Source organism: Leptopilina heterotoma, unplaced genomic scaffold (assembly GCF_015476425.1).
Source record: "Leptopilina heterotoma isolate Lh14 unplaced genomic scaffold, ASM1547642v1 Lhet_44, whole genome shotgun sequence".
Lineage (NCBI taxonomy): Eukaryota > Metazoa > Arthropoda > Insecta > Hymenoptera > Figitidae > Leptopilina > Leptopilina heterotoma.
The window spans coordinates 3,387,247-3,405,046 of NW_025111084.1; the positions used below are offsets into that span (position 1 = coordinate 3,387,247).

Here is a 17,800-nt window from a genome sequence, read left to right on the forward strand (position 1 = left end):
ATTGTTACAAAGAATTTCATTAAAATTTTTGAAAATAATTCAATTTTTTTACTTTTGAAAATAATTGAATTTTTGTGATAAATATTGTTATTTATTTATGGTAATAATTCTTTAGACGAATTTTAATAAAAATTTTTAAGAATAATTACAATCTATCAATCTGAAAATTAAAATTAAAAATTAAAAATTTTATTCTAATTCTGTTAATTTTTAATTCATCTAATTATCGAGTCCAATTATTAATTAACGCAGAATCATTTTTCCTGGAAAAAATCAAATGAGATGAATCAATTTTTTTTCTCCTAATTTTAACTTTTCTCACAATTTGTCTCAGAGAAAACAAAAAATTGTCAACTGTTTTACTCTACTGTTAAAATTGAGGTCATACGAGCTTTTTCACTTTTAAACTAATCGCGAGGATTAAAAGGAATTGATCTCGTCGTAAATATCATTAAACTAATCCACCTCTTAGAAAAATAAAAGATCGAAAATAATCCTTATCTATTTTTCATTTATTTATAATTTATTCTATATTTATTTTTATCCCTCGTGCAGCGAGTTTATAAAAATTTTCAAATGTTTAGTAATAATTTCAATAATTTAAGGAATAATATTAATAATAATAAATTTTTTTTTTTTTTTTTTTTTAATAATAATGTAATAATAATAATTATAATAATAACATAAAAATTATGTCAATATAGAAGAACCTTTAGTGTTAAATAGTATCATTTAATAAAAAAGAAATTCATAAAAAAGAAAGTAAATCCAAAAGTTGATTAAACTTTTGCAGAAGCAAATTTTCTTTTCGGAGATTATAAAGAAAGAATTGAAAATTTTTAATTTAAAAATAGTTTAACAATATATAATAGTATTTGAGAATATATTGCATTTAAAGATTGGTTGTTGGAACACTATGCTAGTTCAGTTGGCACGAATTTAGATTCGAAGCGTAATATAAACAAGGAATCAATTGGGGGTCTTGTTTAAAAAAGGGAGAAAACTCGAGAGACATCCGAGAGAGGATCGAAACAAATGTGTGTTTCGAATGAGGTAAATGTACTCTGTTTGTGTGGATATTTATTTATCTTCTCTAATTTTTTTTCTACAACATTGAAACACGAAAAAATTTTTTTTTTTATTATTTCTAATTCCAATATTTAGTTAAAATTAAAAATTAAAATATTAATTAAAATAATTTATTCTGTTTCAAAAGATTTGAAAATTATTTCAAAAATTATTTCAAAAATTGCTTCGAAAATTTAAAGAGACAGAAAATTAAAAATACCCTCTTAGCTAACTCTCTATTAAAAAACTAGATTTAAAAATTTCACGATTTGAAAAAGAAGTGGGGGGGGGGGGAGAAGATGCTTCTGGTGATCGCATTAAAATTTTTATGTGTTATGAGTTTAAAAAAAAATTCAATTTGCAGAAGTTCCCGACGATTTTAGAAGCAAAAGATAACAAACTTTCTGCGTTGAATATTTTGAAAAAAAAAATTGGTCCATTTCCTTGAATCTTCAAACAATTTTCGATTAATCGTTTAATTATGTTTATCATATAAGTTGCGATTATTGAGCAACTTTTTATCGTTTGTTTATTGTTCGCGTAATTTTCAGAATTATTTAGAAATTCAATTTTGTGACATTTTTATTTTATTTTTCTATTTTATTTTTTTTTTATTTCTTTCTTTTTTCAGAGATGAATAATTTTTACCGAAAATAATTATTTTCGGTAAAAATTATTCATTTCTGCAAAAAGAAAAAAAAATTTCTCATCAAATTCGATAAAGCATAAAAAAATGAAGATTGAAAGAAAAATTTCTGAAATATTGAAAATATTGAAAAAGGAGAAATTATTATTCAAAAGAGAGAAAAAAAAGTCGAAAGCAAGTTATTCTCTTTTGAGAAGGACGCGAGGCTTATCTTCCCAAGAAATAAGGATTACTTAAGAGAAGAAGGATGCAGATAATAATGGAAGGAATGGCTAATAAACATGCTCTGAATAGGTAGAAAATAAGAAGAAGATAAGAAGATTAGATATTAGATACGTCCTGTGATAATAATTAAAAAAAAAAGAGTGGAAGAGAAATCTTAACATATGAGATGTTCCTTGGAGAATTTTTCCAAAACAACTTGTCACATTTATGTAGAAGGAGATAGCAAATATTGTCACGAATATTGTTGTTGTAACCTGTTTGTGGAGTTTTTTTCGAATCTTCAAAAAGACGCTTATTTAATAAAGAAAAATTAAAAACAAAAAAAAAACAAAACAAATCCACTACTATGAATTAAATAACTGAAAACTATTTTTAGTAACTGAACAAACAATATTTTTATAATATAATAAATAATTCTTCTATATTGTTAATTTTTCGTACAATGACAAAAATTTTATAAAATTACCAGATTTACGTAAATATTTAAAATAATTTTTGCATTTGATATTTTATAATCGGTTATATGAGTGAAATATTTTTTTTACTGTCGCGTTCATAACAAATGAGTTGGAATTTGGAAAATTTTCAAAACAAGCATTTCTTTTTAAACGATTTTAAATTCCGCATCATTAGTTATCAGAGTGGGAAAGAAATTGATGTTTTGTGCATGATTAAATGAAACAAGTGTGAGGAATTTTACACACAGTGTTAGAAGTTGAGAAGCTAATAGTGGGTATTTAAGTATGGTATAGGGAACGTGAGCGAGACGTACTGCATTTTCTAAAATACATTGTTCGAGTGTTTTACGGAAGCTGTGAATTTTATAACAATGTAAAAGTGCTCAGTTTGACTCTAACTATAGGGAAAATATTCTTTTTTCGAAAACAGAACTGAAAAACTAGAACAAAAACTGAAAAATGTAAACAAAATCTAAAGCAAAAACTAAAGCAACAACTAAAGAAAAACAAACGAAACAAATACAACAAATCTGTACCATTTTTGATGCTGCTGACAAGAAAAATTAAAAAATTTTGGAAACAATTTGAAATAGTCTGTACAAAGCTACTGTGTCTGCTGCTGATTCCGAAAAGTAACAAATAGTAGGAGAATTAAAAAAGAATTGTTGTGAATCTGATGTTCGACTGCAAAAAGTTTGTACAATGCTATTTGAAAGATGATTTTTATTTTTAATGTAGAAACCACAATGCAAAGAGTGGCGAAAAGAATTAAGAACTGCGGGAAACAAAATCTATAAATGCACAATGCTCCACTTGATTCTGATTCTAATTCTGAAATTAGAAACCCAAAGCAACAAGTAGTACGGAAAATCAAGAAAGGTTGGAAATAAATTGAAGAAATCTGCACAATGCTATAATTCTGTTTTCTAAAATTAGAAATCAAATTCAGCAAGTAGTGGAAAAAATTAAGAAATGTTGAAAACAAATTCAACAAATCTGCACAATGCTAATTGCAAGATGTGCCTGCTGCTAATTTTGAAATTAGAAACCTAAAGTAAAAGTAAACCTAAATCAACAAGAAACCAAAATTAAAAATGATTGGATACAAACTGAAGAAATCTGCACAATTTGTAACATGTTCCTACCACTAATTATGGAATTAAAAACCTAAAGCAACAAGTTAACAACAAAATTAAGAAAGGTTGGAAACAATACAAGTCTGCATAATGCCACTTGAAACTTAATTCTGGTCCTAAAAATAGAAACCCATTGCAGCAAGTAGTTCAAAAATTAAGAAATGTTCCTGTTTTTGCAAGATGTTCCTGCTGCTAATTGTAACATTTGAAATTAAAAACAATAATAATTAGGAAATTACTGCAAAAGATCAACAAATCTGCACAAAACTATTTGCAACATGATTCTGATTTTGGAATTAAAAACACAATGCAAAAAATAATGGGAGAAGTAGGAAATACTTTTTACCATTAGAGTATGTCTGGATCTTTTTGCAACATGATTCTGATATTAAAAACTCAATGCTGCAGAATAGGAGAATTTAAGAAATCTGCACAATGCCGCTTGTAACATACTTCTAGTTCCGAAATTAGAAACCAAACACAACAAGTAGTGGAAAAATTAAGAAATGGAAACGAATTTAACAAAATCTGAACAATGCTCTGAAATGCTTCTGATTCTAACTGTGAAATTAAAGAATTAAATACGGAAAAATGTGAAGTATGTAAAGTATCAAAAGTATCTAAAGTATCTAAAGTATCTAAAGCACCTAAAGCATCTAAGAACCAAAAAGAAACAAGGTACTTGTTCGAATGACAAACATTTCTTAACTTTCGGTACGAAAGTTAAGAAATGTTTGTCATTCGAACAATTCTGATTGTTTCCCAAATTCTGCAGAAGCTACTGCTAAAAATTACCCCAATTTTGAAATTAGCAACACGAACCAAATCCGAATAGAAAAAATAAAAAAAAACGCTCCGTGTCAATCAATCGACAAGGGATAAATAAAACCTCATATACATCAAAGAACTCCAAATTCGTGTCTCTAAACATTCAAAAACATCGCATATGTTTGAAAAAAAATGCATGAAATTCTCCAAAGTAGTGTAAGACTTTCATATTAAGGATAAGACCATCAGCATACAGATTTCTTCTATCCCTAGAGCATATAAATCTAGTCTGTAAATTCGTTGATCCCTTTATGATATGTACTCGCGAGTTGAGATCAGCGACGTTTCTCTCATCTCTCTCTCTTTATCTCTGTCTCTCTTTCTCTCGAAAATACAGCATCCAATATAAAATCGGACTTCGTCGACCGACGTGTTCGCCGTCTGACGTTGCGTTACTCTTCAAGATTCGGGTGTTTCTATTCCTGGAGTACCCAAACTCCTTCTCAACTCCGTGAGAGTGTGGAAAAGCGTGGAGCGTGATCTAGAGTCGAGTATCGTGCGTGGCATCGTGTGCGGAAGGTTGTGATGCTTGTAGTGCTTATAGTGCGCGGGTGAATGAGCTTATGCTCTTTTTCAAAAATTAAATCTTGTTTTTTTTGTTCGATAAAAATTTGAATGTATTCACTGATTTACTGTTTGATTCTTTTGACTTGAACTTTGGTATTGAGATGTGAATATAGATTTGATTTTAGAATCGTTGTTACTAAAACTTGTGTTACTAAACCATCATTAGATAAACAATTATTAATTAATTATTGTGAACAATAATCAAGATATGATGATGACACTGGTCTAATTTTAACACTATTATCCACGCGGACCAAGTTAATAGATCTCAACATTGGCTGAATTCCATCTTCTTATTAAAGAACTGACAACTGGTCAGCATTGTCAATTATTGATGTTCATGAAATGTGACTACTTTCTTTAGTGTATTTAGTGATGCTTAACTGTACCGATTCTTTTTTCATCTCAAAAATCTGTTCTTGGTTGTTATCGTGTTGTTTTAGTTCCAGTATTGCTGAATTTTTTGTGTATTTAGTGATGCGATTAGAGATCCTATTAGAGATCCTATAAAAAGGGATTAGTACAATCGTTTGCTACAAAAAGGAATGGTTGTAAGGAAAACTTTTCTGCAATTCTTGATGTTTGGCTTCTTTTTAATTCTCGAACATCTGATCTGTTTGGTTCACCTTCCTGTTTGATACAGTTTTGTTACATTTTTTATTCTGGTGCAACTACATTAGTGTACTCAATGTTAGAATTCTTTTGGTGCTAAAGAAAATGCTTCTGTTGTAAAGAAAACTTTTCGGTAATTTTCCTTCTTCGAGTAATTTTTGTTTTCAGTTTTCAAAAATCGGTTCTTACTTGAAGTTTTTGGTTCACCTTCTTGTTGTTTTGGAACAGTTTCGGTAAAATTTTTAATCCTGGTGCAACCACAAGCATTTAAGGTATTTTTAGTGATGTGATTAGAATTCTTTTGGTACTAAAGGAAATGCTTCTTTTGTAAAAATGCATTTAGGCACCAAAGTGCTTCTTCCGGATAGTAGCATTCAGCTACCGAAAAAAATTTCTTCCTCCCGAAAGAAGTACCCTACAAGTGTAATTAAAATTCAACCAAGAGATGCTGTATCTCAAATATTTTTGCTATCAAAATGCTTCTTCTGAAAAGAACTAAGTAAAGAATCAGTAAAGAAGACTAAGTACCAAAACTCTTCTCTTAATCCGTAAAGCTACCAAAAAAATGTTTTCTAATGCCGCCTAATCAAACTTTTCCAAAAGCTGATCAAAATTTGCCCTAAGAAGAAGACAATACTCCATAGATATTGCTCCAAAACTAAAAATAGTGCCAAATTGACCCAAAATTTCCAAAAACCAATTTTTTTGAAAATCAGCATAAAATCAACAGAACAACTATTTTTTCAAATCGAAGCCCTAGCGGTTTTCTCACTTAGCATACCAAATGTATAAAGTTTTTTTTTGATGAGAATCGGTTTGTTTTTGCGCATCAAGTCGCATATAACTCGTGCGTTCCCTGTCCGCAAAATTTATTTTCAGAGCATTTCACGAGACTTTTTATCCACAAATTCGCACTTTTTCACCCACACCCCCATTTTTTTTTTGTTGGGTATTTATAAATAGAACATCTGTTTCAACAAGTGTTAATCTGACCTTCATTTGAAATTGTTTCCTTGACTTCAGAGATTCTTTAATATTTGTTGCCGAAAAGAAAGAAAAAAATGTATTTTCTAATTTATCACCACTGTGATAAATACGAGAAATATAAATTAAAGCACCATTGGTAAAATTGGCGCAGCTATTCGAATAATTTAGAACGGAGGGAAAATGAAATAATGAAAACAAGATGTTCTCATTTTTGATGCAACTGTAAAATGACTGAATAGAAGAATTAAAAGATGAATCAAAAAATAAATTCAAAAAATGAAGCAAAAAATAAATCAAAAAATGAATTCAAAAAATGAAGCAAAATATGAATCAAAAAATGAATCAAAAAATGAATCAAAGAATGAATTAAAAAATAGAAAAAAGAGTGAAATACGAGTGACAATTTAGAGAGAGAGAGAGAGAGATGAATTATGTGGAGTGAGAGAAAATTATGTTGAGATGAACCAAAACATCTGCCATTTGTAATGCACTGCAACTGTGTCTTGATTGTTGGTCTATTAGTTGGCAATGCAAATACAGTCTTTTGGAATAGAATTTCAATTTTACATTTTCAGAATGAAATGTGATGACTGTTGAGTGGTAATGCAATGTCTATCGAAACGCGGTTAGACGGACTTTATTTTAACTTGAGGGAGTTTACTGCCATCGCTGACAAATTGATGAGAGCTACTCTTTTCCGGGTATAGACTACATACGATTAACCTTTCATACGCACAAAAATTAACGATAACTAAATATCTCGAGAGATTTCAATTTCTCTTTATGTTCGCAATGCAACAGCCGTCGGTTCATTCCAAATTTTACGATCCAGAGACTCGCTTTATTAGTCTCGGGTTAATAAACGATCAATAATATATAGACTTCCTTGGAGCCTATTCTCTTTTCATTTTCCCCGGGCATTTCGCCAGCAATTACACTCATTTTCTTTTAGTGCAATTTTAATTTTATTGATTTCAATTTTCATTCATTGTCGAATAGATTTAATTAAGGGAGAGTTATGATTATTTAGGATTTTTTATTTAAATTTTTTTAAAAATTTTTTATCATTGTTGGAATTTAAAAAAAAAATTGTAATTGAATTTCGAGCAGGAAATTCGTAATTTCGATCACCAGAGTGTTTAGATAATTTCTGCCTAAAACTATTTCGGTAAAATTTAATAGTTTTCATGAAAGCTGTGTTTCTTTATTGTCCGCGATTCCTCTTTTTAAATTTTACATTTTCGTATAATGATTATTCTAAATTTGTCTTCTTTATAAACTCCCGCTAATTATGATTGCTTTGGTTCTCCTGCCAAATTTCCCAGCGATTCTCGTTTCAAAATCAATTTTATTTTCCGATTCCTATTACTTTATATTATTATTATTATTATTTTTATTAAAAAATGAGTTTGAATAAAAAAATTAAATAACGATAAAAATAATAAAATATTAATAATAATATAATCATAAAGTGCAGGAAAAATTTTCATCGGACGAAAATATCCGAAAACGCAATATTTACTTTAGAGCTGCAACCATATTAGTGCGGATAACATGTTCCACCGGATTGTTTTGTTTTTGTAATGTTACTGAAAGCTCCCAAACGTTTTGTATTCCAATTTATGTGATGCATCTGTCTTCCCCGGGTTTTAAAATAGTTGCATATAGACATAATTTTGAATATAATGTGACATTTATTGGTACTTTCTTTTTTTAAAGACTTATTGCCGATAATACCCATAAAGTTTTTTCAGAAATCAGTTTAGACAACTTTTTGACACAATCCTAATTGTCTAATTTAAAAAGAAAAATTTATTTCGAGCATTCTACTTTTCTTCGGCGATGTAAATAATCTGTAAATACCCCTGGTAAATTTATTGGCTCTCTAAATTTGTACTTTTGTAAAAAGAAGGTTCACTAATTTCTATTAGTTAAAATTTCTATACTGATTTTAAATTTCAATTTCTATTTATTTTTAGTTAAAATCTTATTAAAATAAGAAATAATAAGTAAATAGAAATAATAATAATTAGTGGATTTATTACTTATTCGAAAGATTTATTTTTCTACTTATTTACTTTTTTTTTATTTATTTAGAAAATAGAAACATTTTTTTTTTCTTGGCGTAGGACTAATTAGGAAAAAAAAGAACAACAATAGTGCAGTATATTTATAATCGAAATTAAAAGTTCTTCAAGCATCTGTTTTATGTTCGATTGGAATATAAAATTGGTACAATTAGGGTAATGGAGGGTGGAGAGATTGTTGGCAAAAGTCGATAGCAATGTGTGGTAATACCGGAAAGATAAATTGATCGAAAGTTTTCGTGAATAAAGGAAAAGAGAAGGAGAGTATCTCTCTTTTCTCTTTTTTTCTCTCCTCTTTTTTTCTCTTAACCAGGGAAACACCGAAAATAAGCCAGGAATTTTATACGAAACTGAGAATTTTTTGACCGAATTAAAAAAAGTTTTATTACTTTAATTTGTTTTTAAAAAATCGCTTTTTATTTCAATTTTAATAGAAATTTATACTCTAAATTTTAATTAGTTAAAAATAATTAATTTGTTTAAAAAAATTAGTCACTGATTCAAAAAGATAAATTTAAAAAAAAAATGATTGAATTAATAGGAATTTTGTGAAATTCAACTGAAAATAATTAAAAATTGTTAACTTCTTCAAATTTAATATTTAATCACCGAATGATAAATTCACTTCCTTCAATTGAAAATAATTAAATTTGTTAAAGAATTTCAAAAACTTTTCAAAAAATCGAATTTTCAAAGTATTTTAATTTAATAATTGATAAATAATTGAATTTTATAAAGCAGAGAGAAAAAAAGACAAAAGAGAGAAAGGAGAGGAGAGAGAAAAGAAAGAAGGGAGAAAAAAATAAGAAAGAGAAGAGAAAGAAGAGAAAAAAATAAAAGAGGAAAGAGAGAAAGAAGAGAAGAGAAGAGAAGGAGAAAAGAAAAGAGCAAAGACACAGAAGAAAGAGGAAAGATGGTTAAAATGTACGACAAACATTAATATAATGTAGAAGTAGTGTAGAAAAAGAAGATTTAGTCATGTTGCTCTATTTCTGTATTTTGTCCTCAAAGATTTACTCTCTGACGTTACGCTAAGCTCGTTTGGTCACACTGGTAGCAAAGTGCAGTTGTACACGGTTAAGCTAAAATAGAATGGCACGCACATCAAACAAAATTACAAAACGAACGGGCAGCTGGTCCTGCTTTCCAGTAAGCGCGGCCATCGGCATTTACCACGGATGATGATGATGCTAGGGGAAATCCGTCTCTTTGAAATTCTCTCTCCTCAACAAGAAAACGTCAAGACAAAACTCCAAGAGCTAATGCACCGGCGGCCAGAATTAGACATGAAGGGTTAAAAAAAAGAAAAAGACAAATATCCAAACGAGAAAAAAAAGAAGAAGTTGTCAAGAAAGTTTGAAAATAGAATAAATGTTTGTTGTAGACGACAAAGAAAGGTGAATTGGAAAAAAAATGACGAGACAAATGGATGAGAATGTCAAGTTGAAAAATTGTGGCAAAATAAAAAATGAGAATTGATTATTGTGTCCCTTTTACACTTCGAAAGGGGGAATAATAATAATAATTAGAGGAAATTTAAATTTAGAAATTTTCAGAAGAGGTATTAGGAAACAATTTTTATTTTATATTAAACAATCTTTTAATATCCAAGAGCGAGTTCTATTCGCATTCTACTAACCAATATCCTAAATTAAAAAAAAGATCTTCGAGTAAAATAATTCTCAAAAAATAGGGAAAATAATTCTCAAAAAGTAGGAAAAATCATTCTCAAAAAGTAGGGAAAATCATTCAGAAAGAGAATCGAACAGTTTTAAACCATTAAAATCAGTGATTCATTCAAAAAAAAAATCAATTATACTAATAAAAATTTCGTGTTTTGTTTATAGAACAGTACTTTCTCGAATCATGCCAAACAGAACCATTCTCCTTTAAAATAGCCTCCCCCAAAAAAAGTGTACATTCAAAAAAAAAAAAAAAAAGTGTCAAATCATTCCGAAATTGCATCAAAACACACATTATAAACGCAAATAATTTTCAACCGCAAAGAAATTTTCGCCCCACAGAGAAAATCCCTCCCCAAGTGTCAAGTTTAATGTCTCCAAAGACCCTGAAAAGAAACACGACGATGAGTGACATCCATGGCTTGGCATCTCTCAAGAATAGTCATCATTCCTCAAGGAGACTCGACTAGTTGGCCCGAATCATGACAGATTAAATACTTGTAACAAAAGAAGAAGAAGAAAAAGAAAACACCAAATTTCTCAAAATAGAAAAATCGACAATTTTTCAACTTTAAAATTTGATTCAAAAAAATTACAGAAGTAAATTTTTTTTTTTGGAGAAAGTTCCACAAAAAAAGGATTTTAGGGAGCAAATTCCACAAGAAATTGTTTTTGGTGCAAAATTTTACAAGAAACTATTTTTGATAATAAATTTCGCAATAAGGTTCTTTTAGAAGAAAATATGAATAAAAATTCAGAGGTTATTTGAAAATTAACAAACAGTCATGAAAGGAAAGGAATGGACGATGGGAAAATTGGTTGAAAATTCATTGACGATGGAAAAGGGATTGAATAGGTGAGAATAATGTGTAGAGTAAGAAGAGAGATTTTGTGTTTGGTTGAGGGATTAAGGAGATGCCTCCTTGGAGGTCATCGAAATTCCCTATTATCATCATCAACAGTGTGTTCCTCGTCGACTAGCTGAGAATCGAAGTCGACGAGGGAGGAAGAAAAAAAGGGGACGAAAGAGTGTGTTCCTCGTCGACTAGTTGGGAATTTAAGTCGACTAGCTGAATATCAAAGTCAACCAACGGAATATCAAAGTTAATCAACTGAATATCAAAGTTTTCCATCAACCAGTTGAATATCAAAGTTAACTAGTTGAATATCAAAGTCAACCAGCTGAATATCAAAGTTATTTAGTTGAATATCAAAGTCAACCAGCTGAATATCAAAGTCAACCAACTGAATATCAAAGTCAACCAACTGACTATCAAAGTTAACTAGTTGAAAATCAAAGTTGACCAACTGAATATCAAAGTTTTCCATCAACCAGTTGAATATCAAAGTTAACTAGTTGAATATCAAAGTCAACCAGCTGAATATCAAAGTTATTTAGTTGAATATCAAAGTCAACTAACTGAATATTAAAGTTAACTAGTTTTCCATCAACCAGCTGAATATCAAAGTCAACCAACTGAATATCAAAGTTAACTAGTTGAATATCAAAGTTGACCAACTGAATATAAAAGTCAACCAACTGAATATCAAAGTTATTTAGTTGAATATCAAAGTCAACCAACTGAATATCAAAGTTAACTAGTTTTCCATCAACCAACTGAATATCAAAGTTAACTAGTTGAATATCAAAGTTGACCAACTGAATATAAAAGTCAACCAACTGAATATCAAAGTCATCCAACTGAATATCAAAGTTAACTATTTTTCCATCAACCAGCTGAATATCAAAATTGACCAACTGAATATCAAAGTTAACTACTTTTCCATCAACCAGCTGAATATCAAAGTTAACTAATTGAGAATTAAAATCGACCAGCCGAATATCAAAGTCAACCAACTGAATATCAAAGTTAACTAGTTGAGAGTGAAAATCGACGAGGGAGAAGCAGAAAAAGAAAAGAAGATACAGAACAAGAGAAAGAGCAACAGAAATAAAAAAAGAAAAGAAGAAATAGAAGAAGAAATAGAAGAAGAGACAGAAGACACACAAAAAAGAGGATCGTGAGATGACAAAGGTCAGCAATTAAAATGTTGGACATATTTCGCGGTCTGAAGAGTCTAATAAAGGTCTCGCATATTCACATTGACACGGCCGTATTCCGTTTGCATTACAGTTTAACAGTGATATTGTTGATTGGCTTTTCATTGATTGTCACCACGCGGCAATACGTTGGCAATCCAATTGACTGTATTCACAGTAAAGACTTGCCCGAGGATGTGCTCAACACCTATTGTTGGATTCACAGTACTTACACGATTACCGCGGCTTACAAGAAGAAGGAAGGGTCGGAGGTGCCTTTCCCTGGGGTCGACAACTCCAAGCTTTATGCGCGCAGCGAGAGGAAGGAGTATAAGTACTATCAGTGGGTCTGCTTCATGCTCTTTATACAGGTAAAAATCATTTTTCAACACATTTCAAAATTGCCGCCCTGCTTCTTTTATTGCATCTTTCTTCGGCGCGCAGCAGGAGAAAAACATTATCTCACTGTGCACTCCCTTTCTTCTCTCTCTCTCTCTCTCTGAAGGAAAGGAAGGAAGGGATAAAAATTGTGATTTACGACAATGAGGCTAATAAAATCGAACGTCTTTGGCTTTCAATGGTGAGATTTATTTTCAGAGGGATATGTTTCAATTTGGATTTTTTTTTTGGAGTATAAAGAATATTTTGATTCACTCGCAAAATTATTAAATACACAAAAAATTAAAATTTTCAAAAATTTAAAATTCAATAGCATATAAGAATATTATTATAAAACATGAAGATATCGATCACTCCGAGTCTTCGACTAGGAGTAATCGCTTTCTTCATGTTTTATAATAATTAAAACTTGATAATTTGTTATTGTAACTTCTTCAAAAATTTTCTTCATTTCGATTATTCATTTCTAGAATTTTCAACTTCTTCTTTAAATCAAATTTTTTTAAAATAATTTTTCAAAAAGTTCTTTGAGAATTTTCAAATTCTTTTGTTTACAATTTAATTTTACGAAATTTCGATTATTCTGACATTCTTCAATTAAATATATTAGAAATTAAAAAGTTCAAATAATTAAAAAAAAATTCCACTAAACTTTTTGAAAAAAATCAGGGTGTCTACTATTTTCGTTTAATAAAATTACCGGATATTCCAAAATTTTTATTAGAGTTTTTGTGAATAATTAAATTCCTTTGATGAGTTTCTTTAAATTTTTCGAATATTCTTTAATAATTTTAATTAAAAATTTGGAAAATAATTGAATTAAACAAAGAATTTTTTCAATTTTTTTAAATAATCTTTTCTGTTCTTAATTATAATTGAAAATTTGATTAATTCAATTTTATTAAAATGTATTGATACTAATTGAATTTCTGCAAAGAATTTTACTAATTATAAAAATAATTGAATCCTTCAAAAGAATCTTATTATTTATAAAAATTATTCAATGTTTGCGTAGAATCGTATTAAAATTTTTGAAAATAATTGAATTGTGGTAAACAATTTAATTATTTATAAAAATAATTGAAATTTTGAGGAGAATTTAAAAAAATTTTTAAACATTACTGAATTTCTGCGAAAATTTTTATTACTTTTGAAAAAAATTACATTATTTTTTAGAATTTTATGGAAATTTATGAAAATAATTGAATAAATAAAACTTAATAAAAGTTTTAAGAATAAATTCATTTTTCAAGAAATGTGATTAAAATTATATTAAAAATAATTGAAATTCTGCCAAGAATTATATTATTTTTGAAAATAATTGAATTCTTGAGACGAATTTTATTAAAATTTCTTTTTAAATAATTGAATTCGTTTATGAAATTTTATTGAAATAGTAGACATTGAAAATAATTGAATTTTGACAAATTTTTGAAATTAATTAAATTTTTATAAAGAATTTAATTAAAATTGTTTTAAAAATAATTGAATTTTTGTGATGATTATTGTTATTTATTTATGGAAATAATTGACTTACTCCGAATAATTGTATTATTAATGAAAATAATTAAATCCCAGAAAAGAATTTAAAAATTTATGAAAATAATTGAATATTTGTGTAGAAATATTATTAAAATTTCTGTTTAATAATTGAATTCATTTGGGATATTTTATTAAAATAGTAGAATATTGAAAATCATTGAATTAAGAAAAATTCTTGAAAATAATTTGAATTTTGCCATGAATTTTATTAAAATTTTTGAAAATAATTGAATTTTATTACTTTTTAAAAATAATTGAATTCTTCTGATGAATAATATTTTTCATGAAAATAATTAAATTTTGCATTGAATTTTATTAAAATTCCTGAAAATAATTGAATTTTGTCGAACAAGAATTTTGCTATTCATTTATAAAGATAATTGAAATGTTGACGACAATTTTTTTTTAATTTTTGAAAATAATTGAATTTCTAGAAAGAATTTTCATATTTATTCAAATAGTGGAATTCTTTCGAAGAATTGCGTTAAAATTTTTCTAATTAAAAAAATTTTGTTCTTTAATAGAATTAAGTTATTTAAAATAAATTTTTTCTATTTCTGACAATAATTTATTTTATAAATTTTATATAAATTCTTATAAATTTTAAACATTTAATTTTAATTTTATTTTTAAGTTTTTCCAGTGCTTTTAATAAAAATCCCTGACTTTCTCCTGATTTCCCTGACCAATTCTATTTTCCCTGACTTTTCCCTGAATTCCCGTTCATCACTAAAAAAAAATCATAAACGGTTCATTGTCTTCCGACGCACAATCGAACCATTTACACCGAATCACCAAAAGAAATAATATCTCATTAAACAGAAAATTATCCTCCTCTTCCCCCCTAAAATTTCAATTTAGAAAAAATAAATCTTTTTCCCAATTTAAAGTAGAAGAAAAAAATTCCACACGATATGAGAGATGATACGGAGATAATTCGTGGAACAAAGGATCTTTGAAACACTCGTTAATCGGAGGTCAGACAAAATTAGTAAACCAATTGAAAAGTGGATCAATGTCAGGGATTATTAATTTCCTTTTACTTCTTCTTCTAATTTTTTTTTTGTTATCTAATTAATCTCACATTGTGAGGGAACAAAAAAGAATGAAGACCTGTTAAATTGTATATATAAGTTTTAAGTGATGAACGAGTTTTTTTTTTGTAATGAAAATCTAAAACGGAAGTAAAGAGTTTGATATAGATCATGCGATAAATCTATAAAGGTTAGATACCGTTAGAAATCCCTGGCGGTTCCTTCGAGCGCGGACGTTGGAATGACTCTCGAGGAAGTGCGAGCAAAATGCCTTTTGCTCGACCGACCGCCTGAGAAAAAAGAAAAACTCGAGCGACTATGAAGTTTTTACCTTTCACGTGAACAACATACCTGTAGGTAAAGGTACATGAAGGTGGATATAATTTTACCACAACCATAAGCAATGATCAAAATTTATTTTCGATTCCCTCCAGAGGTGATTTTTTTTCATTCGACAAAAATTAGAAAAAAGTTACTAATTATACAAAAGAAACAATAAAAAAATTTTTTTATCCCCTTCTGTTAATTTTTTATGTGACAAAAATTAACAAAAGTTATTAATTAAATATTAGGCAAAGGGAAAAAATTATTTTCAATTCCCTTCTCTGTCAATTTTTTTCTTCACGAAAATTAGTTACTAATAACTAAAATTTTGTTTATTATTTAATATTTTATTTATTATTTAATATTTTATTTATTATTTTATTATTTTGTTTATTATTTATTTATTATCTTGTCCAGTATTTTTATTTTTGTTCAGTAAATTTGAAATATTTCAATGTCAAGTGATTTCGAATAAATAATAATAAAACAACAATAAACATTCATATACACACAGAGAGAAAATGCTAAAGAATGAGAACTTAACAAATCGTTGACAAGAACCGTTAAAACAATAATATTGTTGGCAACTGTTACTATTCTTTCTAATCCTTCAAAGTTTGCAACAGTTTTACTTGAATTCTCAAAATATCCATTTTTTATTTTTAAATAAATAACACAACAAAAATAAATACAAGTTTAAATTTAACTGAGCGCAGACATTTATTTATCAATTTTGCACTATTTTTCATTAACTTTATTTTTATTGTTTTTTCCATATAAACTCTATGCACACATATTTATTTACCGCATTATCATTTAAAATAATTAATTTCTTTCGGAGAAATTTTATACAAATATTTTTAAATAATTAATTTCGTTCATAAATTTTTATGAAAATTGTGTTTCCAATAAACGAATTTCAATGAAAATTTCATTATTTATGAAAATAATTGAATTTTTTCGAAGAATTTTATTAATTTCCTTTTAAAAATTGAATTCTGTTGTAAATTATTTTTATAATTATTTAACAAAAATTTTAATAAAATTCTTGTCAAAATTTCAATTATCTTTATAAATAAAAAAATTCTTCTCTGAAATTCAATTATTTTCAAAAGTAATAAAAATTCTTCGCAGAAATTCTATTATCTTCAATTCAATTATTTTCACAAATTATTTTCACAATTATTTTCACAAAATTATTTTCAAATATTAATAAAAATATTTGTAAGAATTTAATTATTTTCAAAACGTTTAAAAAAATTTTACGCAGAAATTCAATTATTTGACAAAATTAATAAAATTATCAGGAATTCAATTATTTTTTAAAATTAATAAAATTCTTTACAAGAATTCAATTATTTTTAAAAACAATAAAATTTTTGACAGTAATTTTTTTTTATAAATAAATAAAATTCATCACAGGAATTGAATTATTTTTAAAAAATAATTGAACTCTTCGTATGACATCCATTATTTTCGAAAATTCATCAAATTTATCGTAAGAATTCAATTATTTTCAATTATTACTAAAATTCTTCACAAGAAATTCAATTATTTTCAAAAGTAATAAAATTCTTCGCAGAAATTCAATTATCTTCAAAAGTAATAAAATTCTTCGCAAAAATTAAATAATTTTCAGAAATTTGAAATAAAATTCTTCTTATGAATTCAATTATTTTCAAAACGTTTAAAAAAATTTTACGCAGAAATTCAATTATCTGACAAAATTAATAAAATTATTCACAAGAATTCAATTATTTTTTTTAATTAATAAAATTCTTTACAAGAATTCAATTATTTTTAAAAACTTTAAAATTCTTGACAGTAATTTTTTTTTATAAATTAATAAAATTTTTTACAGGAATTGAATTATTTTAAAAAAATAATTGAACTCTTCGCATGACATCAATTATTTTTGAAAATTCATCAAATTTATCGTAAGAATTCAATTATTTTCAATTATTACTAAAATTCTTCTCAAGAAATTCAATTATATTGAAAAATTTTGATTAAATTAATTATAAGAATAGAATTGCTTTCAATACAAAATTTTCTTCGCGGAAGTTTAATTATTTTAAGGAATTTGAATAAAATTCTTCGCAAAAATTCAATTATTTTCAAAATTCAATTGAATTTTTTACGGGAAATAAATTTTTTTTCAAAT

The 17,800-nt window shown here is 27.2% G+C and overlaps 1 protein-coding gene across 1 annotated transcript in view; it reads left to right on the top strand.

Annotated features, from left to right (window-relative positions):
• Positions 1 to 12,336: 12,336 nt before the first annotated feature.
• Positions 12,337 to 17,800, top strand: part of LOC122507025 (innexin shaking-B) — a 46,494-nt gene continuing 41,030 nt past the window's right edge. The window contains exon 1 of the mRNA XM_043619520.1: positions 12,337 to 12,708. Coding sequence (XP_043475455.1) covers positions 12,346 to 12,708 — 363 coding nt within the window. The 5' untranslated portion in view covers positions 12,337 to 12,345. The remainder of the gene's footprint in view (positions 12,709 to 17,800) is intronic.